Raw genomic sequence first — 27722 nt, 5'->3', positions numbered from 1 at the left:
AACACAGGCAACTCAGGAAGCCCCCGACACTTAGCTCTATCCGCCCCTGCCAGCTCACACCAGTCTTCAGGGGCCAACTGTTAAATTCTTCAAGAATTTTGCATGTCAGTTGTTAAACTCTTCACACCTTGAAATTAGCCCTGCAGGTGTGAGAACCAATCGTTAAATGTTACCAGCAAATGTTCTGGTTCTAGCTCTTGGGCCAAAAAACGATCCTCAGAGGCCGTGGGACGGCTCAGGGCCGGACTCCGAACCCGCGCTGAACTGCAGCCCCTCCCGAGAGGCGGCCCTCCGTTTCCAGTCCCAGCCGCGGAGGCCAGGGCGCCGGCTGGGAACACTCTGCTCCATCTACCTTCGCCAAGGAGCTGCCTTCCTTCGTCTACAGGCTCTGCTCACACAAGTTATGGGCTCCTGAAGGTTATCAGACTCTTCGATGCGGCCGGCACTCCTCCTGCGGCAACTTCAATCAAAGACCATCACTTTCTAAATTGGTGACTTCTCGGTGATCACGGTGCCTCCACGGAGAAGATTAAATCCCTCCCGCACAGTGAGCCTGTTTTAATACCCCGCCTCTTCTCCTGGATACGAGGAAATCTCCCCAAGCAGAGGTAGGAGATCAGAGGCACAGAATCCATAATCCAGTCTGTACAGGAGGTGGAAAGAAGGGAAGACGGAGCACGTGAACTTTTTGATCAAAGGGCCATCATGATGTCCAGGTTGAGCATCGGGATCCACTGTGATGCATCCTCTGCTCAGGGCTCCCCAACTGAGCTATTATCTCCTCAGGATTAGCTGTTCAAAAAGACTTTTTATCTGAACTGCAGTCACTTATAAACTTATTTTTTTCTCAGTCCAAAAGCTTTAAAGGTCAAATCTGCTCCCCCCAGGGAAGAAAACAAATACAGGGATGTTGTTTGGAAGCCAGCTACTGGTGCTGTGTGTCCAGAGGAGCCAAATCTGCTACACCTGCAGAGCAGAAGCCGGTGAACATCGTGGGGTATGCCGTCTTCAAATACCTCTGCATCCACGGCGGGGATGAATCTCAAAGGAAAATTTCTGGGTTAAATGCTGAGCAGGATGCCAACTGTGCATGCTTGGATGGTTAAGGTAATTTCGACCATGTCAACAAACTCGTTAATAAAAGGTGTACTTTGTGTAAATTCGAGGGAGCACGAGCCACACACGCACTGGCAGTCATGCCAAGGGGGACGGAGAACCAGGGACATCTCCAGTGGCGTCTAAGAGCACCACCTCTTCATGAGGAGGCAGGCAGCTCTCCGGGGAAAGCCTGAGTGCTGATCCCATGCAAAGACCCCCAGCAAGCTGGCCTCTGACAGCCCCCAGCAAACCAGGGGGATGCACTGTGGATGCTGGAGCTGCCCTGGAGCCCAGACATGCCATCTAGCCCAGGAGCTCAGAGGGTTTGGCGCCTTGAATCCTCTGCATCAGATCTAGGCAGCAAGGACCACCTTCAGATCTCTTTGCCTCCCATCCCTGCGTCTGATGGAAGAGGGGCTCACTCACAGCCCAGGCAGCACTCTGATGTGATGATCCTGCAGAAGGCGGACTGCTCTGCAGGAGGGAAGACGCTGCTCTGATGATTGTTATCATCCCACCATTTCACTGATTTGCTGCAACTCAAGTGCGGGCAGGAAGGAAGACAATTAAGGGAGACCCAGACCGGTGTTGCCTCTGTGATTATAAAAACAAACAATAGGAACTTAAGCTGACTCGTCCAAAGCAGCAGGAAATGTCAGGAATAAAATTGCTGAAATCCCAGCTCTCTGCGGAGCCAGCCTGAGCCCCTCACAAAGCACCCTCCAGGGGATCCCTGGATAGCTCAGTGGTTTAGAGCCTGCCTTCAGCCTGGGGCCTGATCCTGGAGTCCCAGGATCGAGTCCCAGAATCGAGTCCCGGGTCGGGCTCCCTGCATGGAGCCTGCTTCTCCCTCTGCCTCTCTGTGTCTCTCATGGATAAATAAATAAAATCTTAAAACAAAAAAACCAACAAAGCACCATCCATCTTGTTGGGGGTCTCAGCCGCTGGGTCTCCAACTGCCTCTCTCACCAGCAGACTGAAGAAGCAGGTGAACCACGCAGAGTCAAAGCCCTGGAAATGAAACTCACACAGACCCAAATTGACCAAAGCAGAAAAGAACCCTTGTTTTCCTCTTTGTGGGTGAAAAGGGGGCTTTTTTTGAGGACAAATTTCATAGAATTTGCAAAAGAAAAGCTTTCCACCCTGAACTGAGGGTTGATGAAATGATTGCAATTTTTACATGTAAATTGGATCAGTTCCTCTGCTTTTTAAAACCTGCCAGGGGTCCCCCCTTGATTTACCCTGCGTGGTCTGCTTCCTACCTACAGATCCCACTGCCTACCACCCTCTTTACCTGCTACATCCCAATGCCAGTGCCCTGCACACAGCAGAAGTCAGAAAACTGGCTCCTGGACCAAATCTAGACAGCCACCGGTTTCCCTTACAGCCCAGAGTGAATATGGCCTCACACCTTTAAATGGCCCTAACAATAAAAGGATAACATTTCATGACATGTGAAAAGCATATGAAATGCTATTGTTAGTGTTTATAAATAAAGTTTGATTGGAAGAGAGGCCGGGACATTGTGTGTACACACTGTCTGGCTGCTTTAGCGCTATAGCGATAGAAGTGATGGATCAGGTGTGACCTCAACTGTAAGGAGCACAAAGCCTGAATTTGCTGAACCGCGGCTTCAAACATCAAGGCTCTCCACACATGGGGCCTTCACTCGGACCCTATAAAGTTCTGGTCCCACATAATCCTAACAAGTGCTTCAGGGTCAATTGTTTGGGTCACTATAACATAAGCCCAGGGACTTATAAACAATATATATTTGTTTCCTGCACTTCCAGAGGCTGCGGGTCAGGGGGCACTGGTGTGGTCAGGTGATGGCAAGGCCCAGCTTCCTGGCTGCCACCACCATCTTCTCCCTGTATCCCCACTGGGCAGATAGCACAGGGAGGAAGCAAGCCCTCCAGATGCACGTGGACTCGGCCCTCATGACCTCATCTGACCCTTGTCACCCCCAAAGGCTCCACCTCCTGATACCATCACACTAGGGACCCAGGTCACACATAACAGGTGTCAACTACTTAAATGCCTCCTCTACTGGGCTGGCTTCCCTCCTCATCATCCAAATACCACCTCCCACTCTGGACATGCAGTAGTATCTCCTTCCTAGCACTTACCACCTCTGAGTTTATTCCATTTATCAGTTTTTTGTTATCTGCCTCCCCATCAGAACTTTTGTTACAATTCCCCATGTAAGTGGACACCCTTGTCCTATTTGGAACCGTACCCTGCACACTATAGCTGCTCCCAAATACTGAAAGGATGGATGGATGGATGGATGGATGGATGGATGGATGGATGGTGGGTAGGTGAGTGTATGGGTGGATGGATGGTGGGTAGGTGAGTGAGTGTATGTATGTATGGATGGATGGATAGATAGATAGATGGGTAGATAGTTGGGTAGATGGACGGGTGGGTGGGTGGGTGGATGGGTGGGTAGGTAGATGAAAGGATGGGTGGGTGGATGGATGGATGAATAGATGGATGGATGGATTCACAGCAGAGGTAGCATCAGGTGAACTATCTGACCTTACCTTCCCAAACGACCTCCCAGGAAAGCAAACATCTAACATCATTAACAATGAGATCTTAAAGGGTTTGTGTATGTATGTGTAATGCATATGTGCCAGAAGCACTAATTTATTTGATGGAAGTGTCCAGCGCATGTCAGAATCTGGGTTGCTCCGCTGGGCATTTCTTCTGCTTCTCGTCTCCCATCTTCGTCTTCTACGTAATAACAGACACATAAGGTGATGAACTGTGCTGTCCTGACTCCTATTTAGAAAGGCCCCATAGATACAAAATAGGACAACTGTTTAAAAGACAATACATAGCCTCCAGCGGGCACAGCTCAGAAGAGAGGCACTGGCGTCTTACCAGCTGCGTGGCCTGGCTCTGCAGTTCAGTGGGCGACAGACAGCAGAATGTGTGGGGCTGGCTTGGTGGGCAAACAGAAGGGCACGTGCCTCTTTTGGGCACAGCGAGCACTGGGCCCCATGGAGGAGGGCCTGTAGGGACTCCAGCCCTGCCAGGGCTGCCAACCTTCAAGAGACACTGGAAATCCAAATTCATGTTAATTCTTGTGATTTGATATGTTGACAATTCAATTAAGAAAACAACAGCAAGATTCTATCGATCAAACACATGTCCAGAGGCGATGTTCGACCTGCCAGCTGCCATTTTGTTAACTCTGACCTGGAGATTTCCAAATTAATCAACATTGCCGTATTCACTCACTCCTTCATCTATTATTTATGAGAGCCGTGAAGGCATTCTCAGGCTATGTTCTCAGCCCTGAGGGACCCAACACACAGCCCCTGGCCTCAGATGGCCCACCATGGAGCTCCAGAAAGTAGACGAATAAGTAAAAGCACAAGCAAATGAACCAAGTGGGTTCCATGATGCTGTGTGTGAAATCTAATGACTAAAGGGCAGGCAGTGTGTTCATTCCATCTCAAACAGAGCTATTCGCTGATTTAAACTCAGCTGTTTACATCCCCATCACTAAATTCTACCTTTTACAACAGGACTTCCAGTGTTTTAGTGATGCTCACAAAGCCCAGAGAAAGAGCCAAGACATTATAGGTGCCAACTGAGCAAGAGGTCTCTGCTGAGAGACTTGTTTGGAGATTCAGTGGAGATGCTAGCTCGGGGCTGTGTGCTTGGCTATTGCTTCTCATGACTATTTCCATGGCTATCGCTCTACTCCTTTCACAAGCACATCAGTCAGTATTCTTTCAACAGAGAATGAGAAAAACGTAGATAAAATCAGATTAAAAAAAAAAAAAGCTTTATTGGCTCATGTCACTGAAGGTTACAGTTTTAGGCATGGCTGGATCAAGCCTCAAATGACACTACTATGCTTGCCTTCTCCCTGTCTCTGTGTAGGCTGCATTCCTGTGTTCTGTGAGGTGGCTACCCCAGCACACGTCATTCTTACTACTATTCACCCCACAAAATGTGACTTTATCTTTTTGGTGGTTTCCACCAAAGGTCATGAGCCTGCCTCTCTCTCACTAGAATGGGATCAGGGACCAACCCTCGACCCAGTCACTGAGCCAAGAGGTGGACTGCAGTGACTGCTGGTCCACATACCCACCTCTGGAATTGAGGTGGGCTCAGCCTACACTCACTATATGGATTGATACGGACAAGGGGATGGTTCCCAGAAGGAAACAAAGATGCTACAGAAAGATGCAGGATGGAAGCTGAATGTGCAAACACAGTTGTCGCCCACCACGATGATAGTTAATCCCACCCTGACTCCAGGAGGGGGCATAGCTTTATGAAGAAACAACCTCCTTCTATGCCCATCAGGAAAGGAACACAAACTCATGCCATCATTCCAGAGCTCAGATGGAATAAAGAATATTAGCCACGGCTGAGACACAAACACCTCTGGAGAACCACATGACGATGGGATGAAGTACACAGAGATGTCTGTGCTCTTTCCCCAATCCCAGCCATTTCTGGTACACACGTCAAACTGCGCATCCAGCTCATCAACAGCTGATGCTCCAAGGCACTTGCTCGCAGAGGGAGGCATCCATTCCTATTTGCTCGGCTGAGAAACATCCTTAAATGCTCAAGACAAATAAGGTCACAGAGGGCCTCCTTCATCCGCCTCCTACAGTCAGCCTGCAAATAGACATAGGTCAAACACCAGGCACAGCGATTCAAGAACAGCAGCCTACCACCACCTGTTAATGACACACACGTGCATAGGCACACACACATACACATAGGCACGCATGCACACACAGCTATCTCCCAAAGTGTCATCCTGCAGCCTCCTTACACAGCTGTTAAGCAGTGATATCGATGTGTTTCAGAAAGCTGACTCCTGGGTGTCTGTAAATAGGCACAGAGGTAACTGTTCCTCCTCCAAGCATGCCAGGGTAAGTTATTCTAACGGCTTCATATTAATCATGTGCTGAGAACGCGCACGAGGGGCTGTCCACATTTATCCCCAACCCTGGAATTGGGAAGCTGTTATCCATGTTATAGAATGAGGTCAGTTTCTGTCAACTGTGCGCTAGGAACTGAGGCTGTCTGTAGCCACAAAGTTTAACCAACAAGACTCAAAACCAAGAGCATCTATATCAAAATGACTTCACGTTCTATGCCAGGAAATTCCCACTCAGGAAGTTAAGACTGAAATGATAAATAACTTCACTGTTTGCTTCAGGAAATTTCCTGAAAACTGATTTATGTAAACAAGATATTGCTCATCTGGGCAAAGAGCCCCCTTTCAGAACAACAGATGGCTCACCTGGATGCAAAGCTCACTCATAAAATAACTGCATGCACATTCTCTTCACTTTGATGTGTACCGATGCCCACACTGAACGGCTCATCTTCAATCAGCTGGGCTCAGACCTCAAAATCCTAAACATCCATTCCTGACCTCCCTTTCCTGGTATACTACTGAGAGTCACCACAGGCGCTTTTCCTTACTGCGGTAGGCAATAAAATTAAGCTTTGTCTAATTACGTGGTTACACTAGAGATCTCTGGGAAATGGATAGTTGCCACCTCCGAGCATTTCTTAACAGTCCCTGTCCTATTCTGCACCACAGGTACACTGACCTCTGCAGGCTGCATCCCCAGGTTCCCAGGTCAGTGGGTCTTATACTCAGTGAGAGCAAAGAAAGCCACTAGCAAAGGAAGAGGGCCCAGGGCTTCTACCCCCATATGCTATGTATGGAGGGGCTTCTTAAAAATCAGCTGTATCTTTTTTCTTGGCATCCCCGGCAGCAAACACTTGTCCAGGAAACCAGACTGTGGGAGTACCACCTCTTCCCTTTGTCCCCTCACCTGGAGATGGCCAGACTCCTGCTGCAGGGAATCTCTGGCTCCATCCCTTCCCTGCATCAATTGTCAGCTTCTCTTCACTTCTTGTACTAAAGTCCCCTTCTGGAAAGTGATTCATATGCTTTCTGTCTTCCAGGTTAGACCCTAGGAGATACATAAAATAGTTCACTAGGACATAAATGTCACGAAGTAAATGTTCTTCAACAAGACAAGACCCGAAAGGGTCTGCCTGGGTGGCTCAGTGGTGGAGCATCTGCCTTTGGTTCAGGATCCCCGGGGTCCTGGGATCGAGTCCCACACTGGGCTCCCCACAGGGAGCCTGCCTCTCCCTCTGCCTATGTCTCTGCCTCTCTTCGTGTGTCTCTCATGAGTAAATGAATAAAATCTTTAAAAAATTTACTGAAAGTGACACACTACAGGGAAAAAATAAAGAAAGATACGCAGAGCATCCAGGACCACAGAACGGTGCAGAAGTCTGCCATGCCTGAACTGGAATTCCAAGAGGAAGAGAGGGTGAAAAACAGGAAGAGGAATATCTGGAAGGAGAAATGAGTGCCGATTTTCCAAAAATAATGAAAGACATCAGCTTCTACAGACCAGGAAGCTCAAAGAATCTCAAATGGGATAAATAAATTAGCAAAAGCACATATTGACACATCACCTCTGAATAACCAAAAAAGAAAAATAAAGAGAAAATCTTTAGGACAGCCAAAGAAAAAGACACATTACATGCAGAAAAACAAAGATGAGGATTCTGGTGGGCTTTCTGTCAGAAGCTAGAGAAGCCAGGCAACAATAAAGCAGCATTTTTAAATAGATAAAATATTTTCAGAAATAAAAATATCCCAGAAAAGTAAAAGCTAAGGAGGAATACATTGCCACGAGACTTCTGAGATTAGGGAGGGCAAAGGCAGATCTTCAGACAGAAAGAAGATATCAGGCAGGGATGAGGATCTACACAAAGAAATGAAGACTCCTTGTAATGGTTAAAATGAAAGTAGATATAAAATCCAATTTTTCTTATTTTCAATTGCTCTAAAAGATAATTGACTGTATAATACAAAAATAGTAACAATATAGTGTAGGTTTATACCATATCTAAAAATAAAAATAAATGACCTTCATAAAACTAAGAGTAAGAGAGAGAAATTGGAAATTTACTGTTGCAAGGTTTTCACACTGCATGTTAAGTGGTATAATGTCACTTGGAAATTAGATTGTGATAAAGTAGAGGTCTGTATTGAAAACCCTCGGGCAGCTACTGCCATGATTTTTTTAAAGTATAAATAATAATCCAACAGTCAAGATAAAATACAATTGTAAACAATATTCTATTAACTAAAAAGTAGGCAAGGCAGGGAGCACAAAAAACAGACAGAATAACCTAACTAAACTAAAGTAAAGAGATGGCAGATTTTAACCCAAATATACACAAAATTACATAATTTTATGACATATAAATTGTCTAAACACAACAACTAAAAACCATAGATTGCTGTGGTGGATATAAAAGCAACCCCCAGTCATATGGGGAAAATATACCATGCAAACATTAACAAAAAAAACCTGAAGTATGTATATTAAGAGAACTGGAAAATAGACTTCCAAATAAGCCATAATATGAGGTGGCAGGAAGAAGTATTATATATTTGTAAAGGGACCAATTCACCTACAAATAGTTGAATATATTGGTGTTATATAGGTGATAATCCTAAATGTGTATGCACTTAACAAAGGAACTTTAAAAATACTTAAAGCAAAAACTCCCAGAACTAATAGAGAAACAGAAAAATCCCTACCTATATTTGGAGAGGTCAACACTCCTCTCTTAATTACGAAAGGAATAGAAAACTAGTAAGAATATAGAATATTTGGACAACACTATCAACCAAGTAACCTAACTGATAGCTACAGGGCACTCCACCCAACCAAAACAATATAATATTCCTTTCAAGAACTCAAGGAGCAGCTAGCAAGATAGAGCTTACTTTGGAACATAAAAAATACTCACACATATAAATGAATGACATCTTACAATATGTATTCTCTGACCAAACTGGGATTAAACTAGAAATCAAGGGCACCTGGTGGCTCAGTTGGTTAGCATCTGCCTTCAGCTCAGGTCATGATCCCAGGATCAAGCCTCTCTGCTCAGCAGGGAGCCTGCTTCCCCCCCCCCTCTCCCTCTGCTGCTCCCCCTGCTTGTGCTCTCTCTCACTCTGCTCTCTCTCTTTCTCTCTCAAATAAATAAATTCTTAAGGAAAAAACCCTTAGAAATCAGTATCAGAAAGACATCTGGAAAATCCTCAAATATTTCAAAAGTAAACAATAAATATCTAACGTATGGGTCAAAAAGGAAGTTACAAAAGAAATTAAGAGAAATTAGGAGAAACAACTGTAAATTACATGAAAATAAAAGTATACTATAAAAGTTTGAGGGACAGAGCTAAAACAGCGCCGAGAGGAAAATGTATAGCATTAGGTGCTTTTATCAGAAAAAGAAGAAATGTCTCAAAAAATGATCTAAGCTTCCATGTGAAGTAACTAGATTTTTAAAAAAAGAAAAAATTAAAACTAAAGCCACAAAACAAAATAATAAAAATCAGAGTAAAAATCAATTAAAATGAAAAAGAAAAAAATAAATGAAAAGTGAAAGCTGGTTCTTTGAAAAGACACGTAAAATTCATAAACTTCTACCCAAACTGACCAAGAACAAAGAGAAAAAAAATACCATTAATTGCAGGAATGAAATAGGGTACATCACTACAGATCTCACAGTCATGAAAAAGTGGATAAAGCGATAATATGAACATTACTTCCATATATCTGACAATTTAGATACAATGGATTAAGTCATCAAAAAACCATAAACTACCAAAACTCACTCCATATAAAATACATAATGTGAAGATTCCTAAAACTATTAAACAAAATTTGCAACTTAAAAGCTTCTAAAAAAAAATAACTTCAGACCAGGTGATTTTGCCAGACAATATAAACTGAACATGTAAAGAAGTGCTAACATTGAATTTATGTTCTCTACCAGAAAACAGAATGGGAGGGAACACTCCACACTTCATTCTATGACACCAGCATGACTCTGATACCAAAACTAGTCAAAGGCAATATATTAAAAAATAAATAAAACTATAGAAAAGAGCATAGATGCACAAACCATCAACAAAATATTAGAAAACCCAATACAGCAATAAAAAGAAATGTACCATAACCAAGTTGGGTTGGTGCAGGAATACAGGTGATTCAGTATCTGAAAATTGACATAATCTACAAAGTCAAGAGGCTAACCAAGAAAAATCATGTGATTGTGGCATTGACACAATAAACATTTGGACAAAGTTCAGTATCCATTTATGATAAAACCTCTCAACACTGAAGAATAGAGCAGAATTTCCTCATTTTCATAAAAAGCACCCACAAGAAACCTACAATGTCATAGTTAATGGTGTAAGATTGGCAATAGGGCAGGGATAGGAATTATCGTCACTCTTAGCATCATCCTCAGGGTTCTGGCCAGTCCAAAGGGAAAAGGTCAACAAATGGAAAAGGAAACCATAAAACTATACTCACAAATGGCACAACTGACTATGTAAAATATCCCCAAGAGTCTACAAAAAAAAAACCAAAAAAACAGCTACTAAGACTAATGAGTTTAGGATACAAGGCCAAAATACAAAACTGATTGTTTTCCCATATAATTGTAATAAAGATTGTATATTCAAATCTTAAAAAGAATATTCACAATAGCACCCTAAAAACATAGAATACTTTGGTATAAATCTAAAAGTTACGTGTAGCATCTGTATGCTAAAAATGATAGCACAGTGATGATAAAAAACGAAGAAAATCTTAATAGACTGCCAGATATACCATGTTCATAGATCAGAGGGCTCATTATTGTTAAGATGGCAGTTCTCATTATTACAAAGGTATATTTTCTGCTGATTCAGTGCAATCCCAATCAAAATCCCAGTGGCACCTGGGTGGCTAAGTGTCTGCTTTCTGCTCAGATCATGGTCCCAGGGTCCTGTGATAGAGTCCTGCATCAGGCTCCCTGCTCAGGAGGGAGTCTGCTTCTCCCTCTCCCTCACTCTCTCTGTCTCAAACAAATAAGTAAAATCTTTAACTTAAAAAAAAATTAAAATTAAGTCCCAGTAGGACTTTTTTTTTTAAAGAAAATGACAAGTTAGTTCCAAAATGCATATTGCAAATCAAAGAAATCAGAACAGCTGAAACATTTCTGAAAAGGAAGAGAATTGGAGGATTCACATTACCTGACTTTATGATTCATTATAAAGAACAGTCATCAAGACAAGGTGGTATAAGTGGAGGAATAGACACATGGACCAGGGGAACAAAACGGAGAGTCCAGAATATGCCTTCCACTTACAGTCAAATGATCTTCAGAAAAACAGAAAGCCAATTTAAGAAATAACAGTCTTGACAACACATTATCTGGAACAATAGGACATTCATAAGCAAATAAATTGACACTGGACCCATGCATGGCATGACACACAAAAACTGACTGCAAAGTGGGTCACAGACCTCAATGTAAAACCCAAACCAATTACATTTCTAGAAGAACATGCTTTCTGACCTTTTGCTTGACAAATATTTCAAGATATAAGAACAAAAGCCATTCCATAAAATACAAAGAGAAACTGGACTTCATCAAAATATTTTTTCTGCCCTGCCGAAGACCTGTTAAAAGGAAGAAACAGCATGCTGCAGACTGAGGAAAAACTATTTTCAAATCACATTACATGATAAGAGATGTGTATCCAAGCCACACAAATAATCTTCAAAACAGAATAAGACAACCCACATTTGCTGCCCATTTTAAAACAGCAAAGGATTTGAAAAGAAACATTACCAAAAAAGATATACAGATGGCAAATAAGCCACTAAAACTTGTTCAGCATCATTAGTAATGAAGGAAATGCAAATGAAAACAACCATAAGATATCATTACACACATATTAGAATAACTAGAATAAAATTATAGCGTGAAAATATCAAGTGTTGGCAAGGGTGTGGAACAGCTGGAACATTATACATCACTGGCACAAATGCCAAATGGTTCAACCATCCTGCAAAACCGTTTGAGAGTTTCTTCTATGTTAGACATGCACTCAGCATATAACCCAGCCATCTCATCCCCAGGTATTCATCTACAAAGAAATGGAAACATATATTCACACCAAAACATGTACACAGATACTTAGAGTGGATTTGTTCATAACAGCCAAAACTATTAGCAACTTTGGTGTCTTTCACCTGGCAAAGGGAAAAACAAACTCTGGTTTGCCATACTATAGTATCCTCAGTCACGAAGGAAAGGGACCTCCTGAAATATCCCACAACCTGGAAGAATATCAAATGCATCATGCTGAGTGAAGGAAGCCTAACTCAAAATGGTGTATGACACCACTTATGTAACATTCTGGAAGAAGCACAACTATAGATCAGTGGCTGCCAGGAGATGAGGGCAGGAGGGACCAGCTATGAAGGATAAAAGGAAACTTTTGAGGGTGATGGAAATGTTCTACATCCTGATGATTACAAGACTATATGCATTTGCCAAAATTCATAGAACTGTATTGTAAAAAGCTGAATTGTATTCTATGCAAATTTACCTCAATTAACACAACACACATAACTCTCCAAAAATACCTTCCCACATGATTCTAATGTGCAGCTCAGATTCAGAATCATTGCTGTACCTCTTGCCCACACATACAGATGCCTTTCTTTGATGGCTTTGCCTCATGGCACTCAGTCTTGACTTCACATCAGAATCACCTGGAGGCCCTTTCAAAACTGCCGGCACCCAGTCTGATCCCAGTCTGATCTCTGGCTACTCTGATGCCCCTGGTCTACAGGTAGCTTGGGCAGCAAGATGTGGACAGTTGACTTGCATGTGGAGCCCAGCCTGAGAGTCCTGTTCTAAAGACAAGGCTCTCCCAAGAGCCTTTCTCCTGAAATTCCTAAGAGAAACCTTTTAAAACCATGTACCCACCCGCACATTTGAAAATTGATACCTATTGTTTCTCATCAGACTTTCAACAGTTGCTAAGGATAAAGTTTCTAGTGTATTGTAAATCTTGACATTTAAAATTAAACTGCTACATCATTCTCTTAAATATATCCATTGGAATATAAATAACAGAATGACTTGACACCCACTACCATCCATTTATAAAATCCATGAAAAAGTCTCCATTAACAATCAGAAATGCACCATTGTTCTTCTTTCTCCTGAACTCCGGATTTCCGTTCCATGCCTCTCTGAGAGAGGATACTATTACATTGGATCCTAATGTAATAGAGTCCAATCTTGAAAATAATGTGCCCATTATCTCACTAAACCTTCTTACAGGAAAAATACATGTAGGTACACACCGAACGTAAACTTTTTTGCTTCTTCAGACTGTAAGATTCTCAGCATTCAGAAATGTCAAGTTGGGATTATTGTAGTGATGATTGTCGCACAAGCCAAACAACATCATTGCATCCCATTTCATAAGTTTTTTTTTAACAAAAAGCAATTCCCTTCTTGTAAACGCACCTCTTAATGAGCTATGGGGTGGGAGTGTTTTGCTGTCTTGAAAAAAGAATTGTCTAGTTGTACTTATGGGACCGTGGAGGTTTGAACACCTGAGGGAATCACAGTGAGAGAGTAGATGAAGGAGTCCATTCTCTCGTGAAATCAAAGGTGAGAGAGCAAGCACCAGATGCAAATAGACAAAGATGTCTCTAAACCATAAATCTAGAGAGATCAAATTGAGGAGTGAATAGTACACCTTTTTTTTTTTTTTTTTGGATTTTCTTTATTCATGAGAGACACAGAGACAGAGACATAGGCAGAGGGAGAAGCAGGCTCCCTATGAGGAGCCTGATGCGGGACTTGATCCCAGGACCCTGGGATCATGACCTGAGTCAAAGGCAGACACTCAACCACTGAGCCACCCAGGCGCCCCATGAATAGTACACTTTAAACAGATCATTGTGTGTGTCGACTATACTCAAACACTTTTATTTACATTTAAGAGTGAATGCACATAGAAGTCAAAGGATCTGTAAACTCATGACCTCTCCAATGCCCCCAGTAAATTCATCTCATCTCAGGAGGTCTCTGTCTCACACTCCTCCACACGCACATCCCATTTCTGGGTCATCACTCCAACAAACAACATAAAAAAAAACAACACATCACGTAAAACCAAGCAATTCCTGAAATTCAAGGTAACTCTCGCACAGAAGGACCTGTACACACTCCCCCTGCTGCCAGGGCGCAGGGAGATCCCATAAGTGAGGGAATGTCATCACACTCAAGGGACATGGACACTGCACTCCGCATTTCATCTCCCCATCGGATGGACACATGGCACGGACACGTAGTTCTCTGCTCCATGACACAGCAGTTCCAGCTCTCAACAACGGTACAGGAGTGGGCCCCACCGTCTGGTGGCTGTAGCCGCTGCTTGCTTAGCTGGAGCCACCTGTCACCACGCAGAAATATCAGTGCTGCTTATCCACTGATGGAAGCAGGAAGATCCACACATCTATGAAAGTCTCCTGATTTCAAAATACCGACACATCTGTCGTGGCAGCCATGTGAGACATCTTTGCAGGCCACAGGTGTACTACCTGACACCCGTCCACCAAAAGCCACAACCCTGACCAAAAGCACACAAAGAAAGGGATGGCCAGTCATCTTCTCTATCTGTTGAAGGCATAATGTGCCCTAGCTCTTTGTTTTTCATCCTTTAGATTCACGAGGCCTACTTTTAAATTTAAATTGTAAAAGAACAGTAATAATGTCCTTTATCAAAAGTCTCTTTACTGCATCCAAAACAATTCCTGGGAAAATCACTGTAAAAGAGTATAAATGAGACATTTGACCCAAATACACCTTAGAACCCTTCTCCAAAATGTAAAATATTAATCTATAATCCAAAGCACCTTGGAAATCGTTTCTCTGCATCATTTCCAGGTTACACTTCTTTGTACTATGTGACTCCCTAACGTGAAACTGGAGCTCCAGAAATTGAGCAGAAGGCTCACTTTGTGGGACAGGGACCCGGCTGAGCTGCACTTTACATGGCTGTGCATCAAAACCACCATTCCCCTCCCCATGCGGACATGCCTCTCCCAAAAATGTAAATTACATGATCTGAGCAGTTCTCTCTCCCTTCCAAAAGAATTCCCAGGGCTTTCAGGGACCTCACATTTCAAAATATTGAATGCTTGTAAAACAAGCAATTGCGTGTTTTGATGCTTGCTTTTAACAGCACATAATGCAAATATTTAACCACAGCAGTAATTTCCATTGTGCATAGATTTTACATCTAATTAAGGACTCTGAAAAATTACAACCATTGGAGACAAAAGCGTACATTACATTTAAACACTAGAAGGATAGAATCACTTCTCTGAGAGGGTACAATTCTATACTGAGAGATGTCACCTGAGCAGGAATACAAAATTCCCTTCAAGGTTAAATATTGGAGAACACGTGAACATTTTCATAACAGGTTTAAAATGACCACAACTCTAAGAGTGGAATAATGCTCTTATGGCGAACGTCCAGCATCCATGACCCCTTTTGGGTAATAGTATTCTGAATGGTATGCATCATGCTCTCTTCTTTTCCAAACAGGTGATCTGGGTGGATTCCTTCTCCAGGCTCCAAAGGGGGAGCTCACTGCTTCTTCCTGAAGGATGGGGCACATGCTTATGGGACACAGCCTCGTCCTCCTGGGCATAGCCACTGGTTCAGGGAAGCTCATGGAGCAATGTGGCCTATCCAGAGCAGGTCCAGAACTTCGATGGAACTATTATCAGGAATGCTTTCTTTTCAGTGAATCTCAAGAAAGGAGATATAATTCTGAGCTGGGAAACATCTTGCCTAAGTGAGGGTCAGTGTCTCTAATTATAGAAGCAATACAGTTAAAGAGGGGACACATGGGTGGCTCAGTGGTTGAGTATCTGCCTTTGGCTCAGGTCATGATCCTGGGGTCCTGGGATTGAGTCCTGCATCAGGCTCCCTGCATGGATCCTCCTTCTCCCTCTGCCTATGTCTCTGCCTCTCTCTCTGTCTCTCATGAATAAATAAATAAAATCTCTTTTTTAAAAAAATACAGATAAAGAGGAGCAGAGAGACTCTAGGTCCTTCTGGCATCACCTAAGCACCTGGATCAAGCCTTGCCTGATGCCATCTGCCCATAGAATTTCAGGTACATGAACCAACATGTTTCCTCTCCCTCCTGGCAAAGACTGTGAGGGTTTACCAAATGTGTATGTGCTGCTTTACATTGTCCAGTCCTCCCTGCAGTTAGATCAAGGCTGTTTCTAAATGCTGATCAATGGGATGTCAGCGTAAGTAGTGAAGGCAGTTCCAACCCTGCACTTTAAGTGAATCCCACATGATATCCTAGCCCTCTCTTCCCTTACTGCGACAACCTTGGGGACCGGGTGCTCCAAAAGGCATAACAACAAGATGAAAGCAGGTCAATTAGACTCGCAGTGGATAAGAAATATTTCCCAGATTAAGCCACTAAGACACGGAATCTTGCTCATTACTGCACTTGAGCTGCCCTGTCCTCACTAATGTACCCCTTAGGCCACCTCACATTTTTGTTTCATGCCTGCAACCAAAATATGCCCAATTATTTATCACTACAAAGTATTTCTTTTTCTTTTTTCTTTTTTCTTTTTTTTCTTTTTCTTTTTTAAAAGATGTTATTTATTTATTCATGAGAGACACAGAGAGGCAGAGATAGAGGCAGTGGGAGAAGCAGGCTCCCTGCGGGGAGCCCGATGTGGGACTGAATGCCAGAACTCTGGGATCATGCCCTGCCTGAGCCAGAGGCGGAAGCTCAACCACTGAGCCACTCAGGCATCTCTACAAAGTGTTTCTTTAAACAAAAAAACTCAGGTGGAGCATTTCCACTGAATCCATAGCTTCCTGGAGACGGTATTACACTTTGCTCTGTATCCCAGCTGAAGACCTGCTTTGACTTCTTCCTTTATAGCGTCTGTTAAATGCTGCCTGAGGACAGTAATCTAGAGGCCTTTGGGATGTTAAAACAGAATGTTCCTCCTCTTTGGGCCTCCTGGTCCAAGGAACACGAGGAATACTTGCAAATCCTAGAAGGCAGAGGGATTGCCTAGAAAAACCAAAATCAAATGAGTCGTTAGTTGAGCACTTCCTTACCAACACCATGGCAAGGAATGTCAGAAACACCCAGGAGGGGTCCTCCTGGGAAGACAAAGATAACAAAGGTGAGATGCTCCAGCATGACTTCTGCAAGGTCAATAGTGTCACACATCAATTTTAACACGATGAGAATCTCTCTGGATACCAAAGACTGGAATATTCACCGATTCCAGATCCCTCCTGACATGTGTTCCTGCGCTGAAGAGACTCAAGTCCTATTAAGCAGACGGGCAGGCATCTCTGGGTGCAGAGTTCCAGGGCGGGCTCAGGGCCAGGTGTCTGCTTATTTAGCAGGGAACCCTGGGGAAGTGGCAGCACGCAGCCCCTGGGACCCCGGGTGCCAGAAGGAGGGCAGGGGCGAAGGCAGGTGCTGGGCACATCGCCCCGAGGTCATCACAGTACGGAAGAGAGGGCCGGCGTGGGAGAAGACTGTGGGTGGGAGGTCCTGGCAGCTGTGGCAGTGCCCCGGGCAGGCTGAGGCCCCACGGCGCTCAGCGGGTGGGCACACATGGCCCAGCAAACCGCTCTGCACAGGACGGACCCACTGGCAGCGACCAGGAATCCTGGCCAGCACCAAACGAGCCCAGTGCACAGGAAAGAGATTTCCAAAGAGTTCTTCAGGGGAGATCAAGGATGTCATCCTCCCTCCCTCCATCTCATCCAAGAATGTCCCCAGCCCTGGATCACACGGCTCGTCAGAGACAGTTATGACCATTTCCCACACTGCACTGTAATCTCGTGAGGCCAGAGTGGATTTCATACCCATTTCTGCGCCCTTGGAACCCATCTCGCTGTTAGATAAACCACGGCCCTCTGTGCCCAGAACCATGGCATTCCCTGGACATACAAACTCGGAACTAGGCAGAGTGCAGGCTGAACTGGAATATTTAATGATGTGGGCAGCAGGGGGTCTCTCAAATGCCATCCCATCACAGAACCACAAATTGCAAACTAGAACATCTACCTGTTGCTCTGATGCCCTTCAGTCATGGGGATTCCCAAACAGCATGTCCTAGAAGGGACCGTCTCTTTCCCACCAAATAATAGCATCCTCTCAGCCCCATTCTTAAACACATCTTTCTTTAACCCCCCAGGCCTAAAGCCATGGTCTCTCCATCTCACATCACCTGCTGACTGAGGGGCTCCTCACTTGCAGCCCAGGGAGTGCCTGCCATAAACAATCCTGGATCTCCTACTGTGGCCATGGACTTTGTCATTTCACTCCCTCCAACCCTTCAGCCTCCATAAGGCAAAGCCCCTCTGGGCACTAGACCACACTTTGGGGGAAAACACAGAGCTTGGGGCATTAAGAGCCACAGCCTCAAAGAGCAGTGACTTTCTCCATGACACATTGAGAATAGTGTCCAGGGACACTGAGGTGCTCAGCAATTTGGGTTGTGGGGTACCAGGGACACCGCCACCTGCCATCATGAAGACCATCAATGTTCAAAGAAACCAATGCTCTCGCATGTTGCTCACACCTATGTGAAAAGGCACAGCCCTTCTGGGAAAGAGCATGGCAACAAAAGGTCTACCCATACTCTCTGGCCCAGTAATGAAATGACTGTGAATCAATCTAAGAAAGTAACTCAAAGCAAACTATGCACAAAGGTAATGATTTCCTTATAATAGTGGAAAACTAGAAATTATGGAAATGTCCAACAAGAGCTAAAACCTTCAACCTATGATACAGACATTAAAAATACATTTGTGGTAGGTTTTTAAAATATGAGAATGTATTATATAAACATTAGAACAACAAAAAAATAAGAATTCAAAAAGTCCAAAACCCAAATTATGTGTACCACCCACAGTATGAACACATGATTTTAAAAATCCACAGAAGGGTGCCTGGGTAGCTCAGTGGTTGAGCGTCTGCCTTCAGCTCAGGTCATGGTATCAGGGTCCTGGGATCAAGTCCTGTATTGGGCTCCCTGCTCAGCAGGGAGTCTGCTTTTCCCTCTCCCCTCCCTCCTGCAGTGCTTGCGCTTTCTCTCTCTCTCTCTCTCTCTCTCTCTCTGAAGTAAATAAAATCTTTAAAAATAAATAGAAATTTTTTAAAAATTAAAAATCCACAGAAAACAGTAAGAATGAGACACATCAAAATGGAAAACAGTTGTCCTTGGATGGTGAGACTATTTTTACCTCTCCCTCATCTCAAAATTAATCTGAAGTAGCTTTCAAAAAAGCAATGCTGTGGGATAGAATACGCAGGCACGGAGGCAGACAGGAGCAGGAAAAGAAGACAAAGCCAAGGATAGAGCTGATGCAAAGAGGCCTGTCTTAAGTTCCTACACATACACAGAGCAAATCTGGCTCAGAGAGTCCTAGGAGCTACAGCAAAGACAGACACTTAGAAATTCACTTAGAAAATTCACGGTGTTCACAGGAGAAAGTGCAAACCACTTCTCAGGATAAACACAGCTTCCCCCCACCCATTCCCCCGCCCTGTACTGTGATCTAAGAAACAGTTCTCAGAAAAGGCACTTAGGAAAAAGACTGTGTTCTCACAAAAATCCTTAAAATACCCATCCATCCCGCCACCCCATGTTAAGCTTGTCTTCCTAGGCACCCAAGCCTCCTCCTACAACGTTGCTCCCGAGCTCCTGACTGCTGCACTTCCCCGGCTGGCATCTGCGGTGGCCCTGGGGTCAGTGTGCTGCACGCCTGCCACCCACCCCATCTGTTAGATGGCCCCCATGTCGGGACAGCAGTACTGTGCACCTGCCTGTCTCCGGCAGGCACCAGTATTCTGCTTGCTTTCCCAGCCAGCCTGAGATGCAGACACTCACCCAGGAAGGACTGGCTCGGAGCCCTGGGACTGGACCCCACAGGCTGTGCTCAAGGTTGACCTCCCTCCCCCACCATCTGCCACCAGGGAGTGCCCAGATCCACCAAGCCCCATGGTTCCAGGGATCATGTCTAAGGTCTGGGAGGGCCAAAGTGGCCATAGCCACCAGAAGGGTTCATTTCTGCTAAAGACTTCGTCATGTGTCCACACGGCATCTGGTCTCCTGGAGTCATTCCATGAGGACCACGGCTACATCTCCATGGTCTTGACCTCAGGGCCTCCGGAGGTCACCTGTGCCACCTCCCCACCCACACAGCCATGTCTGCACCATGCCCCGACTGACCAGGAAAACATTCTATGGCTCCCAAAACTTCTTGGGAGCACCCTGCCTGGTCTTCATGCACAGGCATTTCCTCTGCATCTCCCCGCAAGATTCAGGGCAGGTGCTCCTCCTTGGGGACTCTCCAGCACATCTGGGAAAATATCATTGTCTCCTCTACCACTGAAGTAAAGTGACTGAGCATCTCAGAAGCATTGAAGCATCTAAGCTCACTGTACGTTTCCCTCCCCTTGCTCCCCACGAAAAATATTTACCATGGTAAGGAAGGAGAGAGGGAGCAAGCAAACGTGCCTGTCAATATCTGTTCTCCCAAATCTTTGGCCTTTTGTTGCTGGACATCGGCTCTCGGAGCCAAAAGTCAGGCATGTGGCTCTTCTGCTGCCTGCCTTCTGCTGCAGCGAGAAGCGGTAGCTGCCCTGTGTCACCTGCCTGAAGAGAGGCACCCGGGGAACAGGGAATGGGAGCAGGTGGGGGAACCGGCGAGATCAAGTCAAAATCACTCACTGCCACATTGTCTTAAAAGAGTGTGTCAAATACCTTGCTAGCTACAGCATCCTCCACCTGTCAGGACGGCTTTCCCCACGAGGAACATAATAAACACATGCAAGGACGCTGATGAAACCTGACTGTCCTCCTCTTAACTTAGTAAGCCTGCTCTGTGATGCCTTCATAAACACGAGAACTTACTGTGTCTCACATGCACAAAAGAACATAATGGCAGTAGGAGCTAAAAGCTCTGTGATGGCCTGTCTTTTCAAATGTGTACCCAAATCTCCTTCCACGCTTTCCTTCAAAGAGACGGACGCTCATATTCTTTCTGCTCTTTCAAATATATTTTTTACCTTGGCTCCTGTTGTTCTATCTGCTCTGACAATACACACTCGAGTCTCTTTTCCAATGGATGTCAGCAGTTTGTTTACTTTTAAGTTCAAGGATCTTCTACCTTTGCAGAGTCTTACACAGTCTCTGGAAGTGGCAGGAAGTCTTGGGCGGTCTTTCTGTACAAAAATAACCCTTAAAACCAGCGTATGTATGTATGTGTGTGTGTGTGTGTGTATAAATAAGTAAATAACCAGTGTCTGATAGCAGAGGTGAAGAAGACACGGCCACAGGCTGCTGGATGCTCCCCTCATTCCTTCCTAGAAGCAGGTGTTTCTTGAATAAATGACAAAAATGATAGATGTATATTCTGAGCCTTTAGTCTCACTCCCGGACAAGTGCAGGGCAGACCCCAGTGACCACCCCCTTCCTGTGCTGGCACCCCCAGGAGACTCTGCAGCTCACTCCTGCTCACGGTCTGGCATCAGAGTCAAACTCACTAGTGCACACATCCACCGGACCCATCATTCTCCTTTTGAGAGCAAAAAATATTTTTGCCTTCATTTCACATGCTTCTTCCTCATTCTTCATAATTTCTCCAAAGGGCCACCCCTATGCCCAGGCCTGGGGGCCACACATCAGTCCTCTCCTCCCCAGGGTGTGTTAGAATGCTAGTTAACACTCCACAACATCAGATCACTGCCCTTGCCCTTTCTGACAGTCTGGGAATTAAAATCTGTATTTTAAGAGATTAAGGGATTAAGAGATTAAGAGGTTCAAACTTCCAGGTATAAAATAAGTATGTCACAGGGATGAAGAGTACAGCGTGGGGAAGACAGTCAATGAGACCGGAACAATGCTGTCTGGTGAGAGGCGGTGACAGGCAGTGACAGCAGTGATCACGGTGAGCGCCAAGCACCACGCTGTGTGTCCGAAACTAAGAGAATGCGGTACGTCAACTACACTTCAATGATAAGTATTTAAAAATAAAATAAATAAGTAAATAAAAGTAATAATAAATTATAAACTAATCAGTAGATAAAAAGTAATAAAAGTAAATTTAAAAAATTTTAAAATAAGGCATTTTTTAAAATCTCCATTGTAGCCCCTTTCAGGTCCCAACCTGACCACTGCCAGAAAATAATAGTGGAAGAAATTAAAGAGCAGGATGTTCATTTACCCATTTGTCAAACACGGGTTTGAACTTGTATGTGGATCTTTTTCGATAAACACAGTCTTGTCCTGAAAATGTATCCTCTTACGGTTTCCTGAGTAATATTTTATTTTCTCTATCTGACTTTATTATAAGAATACAGTAATACATATAACATGCACGATATGTGCTCATCGACTGTGTGCATTATCAGTAAGGCTCCCAGTCAATGGTGGGCTATGAGCAGTGATGTTTGGGGGAGTCAAGGTTATAAGTGATTTTTACTCTGCAGGGTGGAGGTCGGTGCCTCAACCCTTGTGTGTTGTGTTGAGCGCCAACCATACACTAGGCTCTGAGCCAAAACTCAAATGGAAGCCTCTCAGTACTCAATCATCCACATGTGTGGCTCCTCACATGAACGGATTAGTTTTTAGTGATCACAAAAACCACAAGCAGAATGGAGGCAGGCTAACAGGATGGGCTAATCAGAATTCAGACTCTGCCACTTTCTGGTTGTTACTTATGCTCTGAGCCTTACTTTCTGCATCTGTAAGATGGGGTTAATAGCAAATTCCACCCAGTGAGGTTTATGGAAAATTCTCCCCAAAAATCATTTTCATAAGTCACTCAGCACAGTGGCTGGCATACACTAATTACTCAAGAAATTAGCTGTTATGATGATTGACCAAAGTATTTCCTGCAGCACTCTGAATAACTGGCAGGAAAAACAGCATCAAATAATTTTACCATCAGGCTAAGGTTCTTTCAGCAGTATTCCACAGTGTTAACCATACTTGAAAACTGATTGAACCCTGCAAGGTCCAAAGAAGCATACTATGTACCGAAGAGAAATCGAAGCCAGAGAGAAAAATACACAGGGTGGCCCCCAGAGGAACTTGAAATTTAGAACAGGAGATAGAATATAGTTGTAGGATGTCACTCCCATAAAAGGTTGGAAAATGAACACATGAAAGATATCCATGTCCAAATCCCTTGAACCTCTGAATGTCCCCTTAGTGGGGGGAGGATCTTTTCAGATAAGATTGAGTAAGGTGGGAGATGACGTTGTGGATTGTTCTGGTGGTCCCTCAATGCAAGGGCATGCTTCTAAAAGGAGGTGGTGGGAGACTTCACACTCAAACACAGAGAGCAGAAGATGCTGTGAGGACAGAGAAGAGAGGCGGGAAGCCACTGGCCTGCACGACTGTAGTGATGCTGCCGAGGGGCAAGGTGCAGGCAGCCAGCCACCAGAAGCTGAAAGAGGTAAGACACATCTCTCCCCTGAAGCCTTCTGCGGACACCTCAATTTTGGCCCATTGCTACTGATTTTGGACTTCTGGCCTCCAGAATTGTGAGAGAATAAATTTGTTGTTTTAAGCCACCATGTCTGTGGTAATTTGTGGATGGATGGATGGATGGATGGATGGATAGGAGAATGGATGGAAGGATGGATGGATGGATAGGGGCTGGGTGGATGAATGAGATGGGTGGATGGATGGATAGAACAGATTGATGAATAAAAGGATGGATGGATGGATAATGATTGGCTGAATAAATGGACGAGCAGATAAATGGATAGATGAGACAAAAATAGAAGGTAGTAGTATAAGCTTCTGCAATAGTGTATTTTTGGAGTTTTGTTTTGTTTTTCATTTTTTTCTTGGCTTCCAGAATGGAACCAAATTAAACAGATTCTCATACTTGGAATTCTACCTTTCTATGCATATAAAAATTTATGAAATCATATTTCTTATTCAACTTTATTCAGAAAAAATGAAAGTTAATGATCTCCCTGTTCCCATGGCCCTTTAATTATGACATTGTTTAAATGTAAGCAAAAAAGTCTGTCTCAGTCTCTGTCTCTGTCTCTCTCACCCACACCAACGGGCTCCCTCCTAGATAGCTCCTCCCCTGAAAGCCCAGACAAGGCATCACTGTAAACCAAAGCTCCTTTGAGTCCAGGGCTGTACTGGACTTCTCCTGGGCATATCCTCCAAGAGGAGGCACTCTGCCGCCTGATGCTTCTCTTCTGACCTAAGATGGAAGCTTTACATACAGAAACACACTGTGCAGGAAGACACACCAAGAAGGCCACTGCCCAGGATGCTACTGGGCCAGCACAGCCCTGAAAGAGGTCCAGCCCCAGGGCTCTGATGGTCTGCTCCTCACCGGCATTTGCAGGAGAACAAAGTAACTCTGCAGGATGCAGGTGAAAGTCCAGACAAGCAGCCTAAGTGTGGCCACCTTGATCTTGTGCATGAGAACTGCGTGCTCTCTGCCCACGTCCTGTGTTCAGATTCATTTGTCTTATCAGCCCTTACCTGACATACTCCTGCCTGGCCCCTGCCCCAGAATGAACTTCCATCAAGTTCCCAATAAGACTGGACCCTACACATAAGACACAAGCTCTCTGGCAGCTGGACATAAGCCCATTCTCCAGAAAAGGCTGGGACCATAGGTCAGCATTGCTGGGAACTTGTTGATTTCATAATATCGTCTCTAGGTCCCTGGGGACAGAAGTACAAGCAATGAAGCTTTCTTTTTGTTTTTCAAAAGATCTATAGAAGAGTGGGTTCGCTCTGTGACGGATGACTTCCTGCTTGTGAAATGTAAATATATGTGAGGTTCAAGGAAATCAGTCTGCATTAAAATGTGCATATCTGTTCATTCAAGGATTCATGTTTGGAAGGAACGAAAGCAATACAGTAAAAACAATGATATGCTGAAGGAGACATTTAGTATTTGGACACAATCTCCATTCTTCTATCAGCCCCAGACCAACTGTGCACTTTGGATTACATGCATGCATGCCTCTGTGTGTGTGTGTGTGTGTATGTTTGCTTCCAATTAAAATCCGTTTAAATATAGTCCATATTTTAAAATTTAAATAAATATAATCCATATTTGATTTCCAGCTGGTTTAACACTTTCAGGTGGTCAGAGAATCTTAGAAGGAAAAGTGATGCGAACACACGGGAACCACAACAAACCATCCCTGCATTTAGAAATCACCAGAAAATTGCATACAGCACAAAGGCATTAATTAGAAGGGTCAAACTTTTTCTTATTCTTGGGTATAGTGTGAAAAATCGCTGAACAACCGACCCTGGGCTCAGCACCACGCTCACTCTGAAAATCCACACAAAACTGACTCACTTCTGAACAGTGTGGCTGAGTTAAGGTCTCTCCATTCAACACACAAAATAGGTCACATGCTGGGCTGGTAGCATTATTTCATGAGCAGAGCACCCCCCCCCGCCACCCCCCCTCCCAGACACACACATCACAGAGGCCCCTGTTTTAAGGACATTTCCAGGTTTCCACTTGAAAAAGTTCAAAGGCATCAGAGGTAATAACTGTTTTCTTCGGCACTACTCAGTCTAGTAGAGAAATCAGTAACAAAACTATGGACGTACCCAGAGAGACACGATAGTTACGTCCTATTTACCAAGCTATTCTGTACCTTTCTTAATAAAGCCTTGTTATTGCAGCATAAAAACAGAGAAGCCTATTCCTATTAGAAAATCAAGTGACAACCAATAAAAACCATGCCTTGCAGCCATAGGCAAGTCTGCTGGGCTGCTGTTGCCTTGGATTAGGGTTTTGTTTTGTTTTGTTTTGTTTTTAACCTAACATCTGCCTGGGTTGGATTCACTGAATTCATCAACCTTTTCTTTGGTTTCTTGTGCACATCCTAAATCCTGGAGGCTCTGGTCCTCAGGATTGCACCAATTCCTCATTAGGAGCAGTGAACCCCCTGCAACAGCACTCAGAAGACAGCTGGCAGGCTGAGCAGGCTTCCTCTCCCTCAACCCACGGCAGCTCAGACCCCAGTAAGTGGCCCGTCTTCTTCTAGTATCAGAACCTCTAGTATCAAAACCTCCCTGATTCTGATAAAGCTCACAGAAGGAGATTTCTGTAATTAAAAGACTCTGCACATGATAAGTGGCTTTGAAGTTTCTGAGAGGGGTCTCATCTGGAAAATCTTAGCAGAAAAATCCGTTTTCAGGGATTTGGGGGTACACACTGCAGACTTGTAGGAACATCCACTTTCCTAATTGATTTCCCTGGAGGAAAGGAGGCGCTCGCAGGGAACTGCACACAAATAAAGAGTCCTGATCAATAATGAGAAAGAATTGCTGGTTCCTTCTACAACCCCCGGCGCGAATCACATAATTTCTCTTCAAAGAATGAGGTGTCCGGGGCTTCCAAAGCCGCTGGGGTGCCGGCGGAGGGAGAGGGGGTCACCTGGAGACTATCCGCCTCTACTCACAGCTCCGGTCCCGGCTCTGCGGGGATAACTTGGGTGACCCGAGGAGGGGCTGCAACTCCGCGCGGACCCGCACCCCGGCAGACCCCGCGCACAAAAGCCCTCAGGCCTGTCCTAGGGGCACTCGGGTCACTCTGGGAGCCAAGAGCCGGGCCCTGTGGGCGGCTGCCTCCCAGACCCCAAACGCATTCCCATGCGCAGGAGTGCGCTGGAATCATTTGCTCGCAGGTCGGCGCCAGCGGGGAAAGCCGAGCGCACTTGCCGGGGCCCTTCCCGGTTCCCCCAAGCCTCCTCCCCTGACCCGGAGCCCAGCCCTCCCCGCGCCCCCCGCGCCTTTCCGGGGTCGCCGGGGCCCCCTCCCCTAATTCGGGGCGGTCTCTCCTCGCGTCCCTGGGCAGTGTCCGCCCGGGCGTCCCCGCCAAGTCCTCCCGGGGGGGCACCTGCTGCAGAGCGGCCGCCCGCGCGCGTGCACACGCGCACACGGCACCCACGCCCTCCACGCCCTCCGTCCCGGGCACCCCAGCCACGCACGCTCCCACACCCTCACTCCCGGCAAAGTTGGTGCCGGGCCGGGGGCGGCGGCGGCGGCGCTCACCTTCGGAGAATAGGGCGGCCAGGCCGATGAGCACGCGGGACCAGTGGTGCCACGGCGTCCCCATCTCAGACGGGCTCATCCCGGACGCCCGAGCGCGGCTCCTCTGCTCCGGGCGCCGTCGGGGCGCAGACCAGCGGGGGCCGAGCCGCGGCCGGGCTAGGGGCGCGAGCAGCCGCGGGGCCCTGCGCCCTCCGCCCGCCAGCCCATGGCCGGCCGGGGACGACCGCGCGCGGCTCCGGACTCGCTCCCCCGAGGCCGGCGCGCGCCGCAAACCCCACCCCTCGCCCCCGCCGGGCGCCCGGCTCGGGCTCGGGCTCGGGTCCGCGCGGGGTCGGCCCTCCCGCGGGCGGGCGAGGGGCGCCTCGGGAGCGCGGCAGCCGGCTAGCGCGCGCGGGCGGCGGGGCGGCGGGGCGGCGGCGTCCGGGGCGCGGGCGGCAGCGGCGCTGGGGCCCCCGGCGGGCAGGCCGGGCGCGCGGTCCCCATGCCGCCCGCGCCCGAAGTTTGGCGCCCCCGCCCCCGGCCCCGCCCGCGGCCCCGGCCCCGCGCGCCCGGCCCCGGCCCCGGCCCCCGCCCCCGCCCCCGCCCCCG

At 45.8% G+C, this 27722-nt stretch overlaps 1 protein-coding gene across 1 annotated transcript in view; it reads right to left on the bottom strand.

Annotated features, from left to right (window-relative positions):
- Window positions 1–27319, bottom strand: part of TMEM132D (transmembrane protein 132D) — a 596131-nt gene extending 568812 nt beyond the window's left edge. Inside the window, exon 1 of the mRNA XM_072802137.1 lies at window positions 27135–27319. Within this exon, the coding sequence (XP_072658238.1) occupies window positions 27135–27213 (79 nt within the window). The 5' untranslated portion in view covers window positions 27214–27319. The remainder of the gene's footprint in view (window positions 1–27134) is intronic.
- Window positions 27320–27722: the final 403 nt, after the last annotated feature.

Source organism: Canis lupus, chromosome 27, assembly GCF_048164855.1.
Source record: "Canis lupus baileyi chromosome 27, mCanLup2.hap1, whole genome shotgun sequence".
NCBI classification, from domain to species: Eukaryota; Metazoa; Chordata; class Mammalia; order Carnivora; family Canidae; genus Canis; species Canis lupus.
This window is presented reverse-complemented; position numbering and strand designations above follow the sequence as displayed.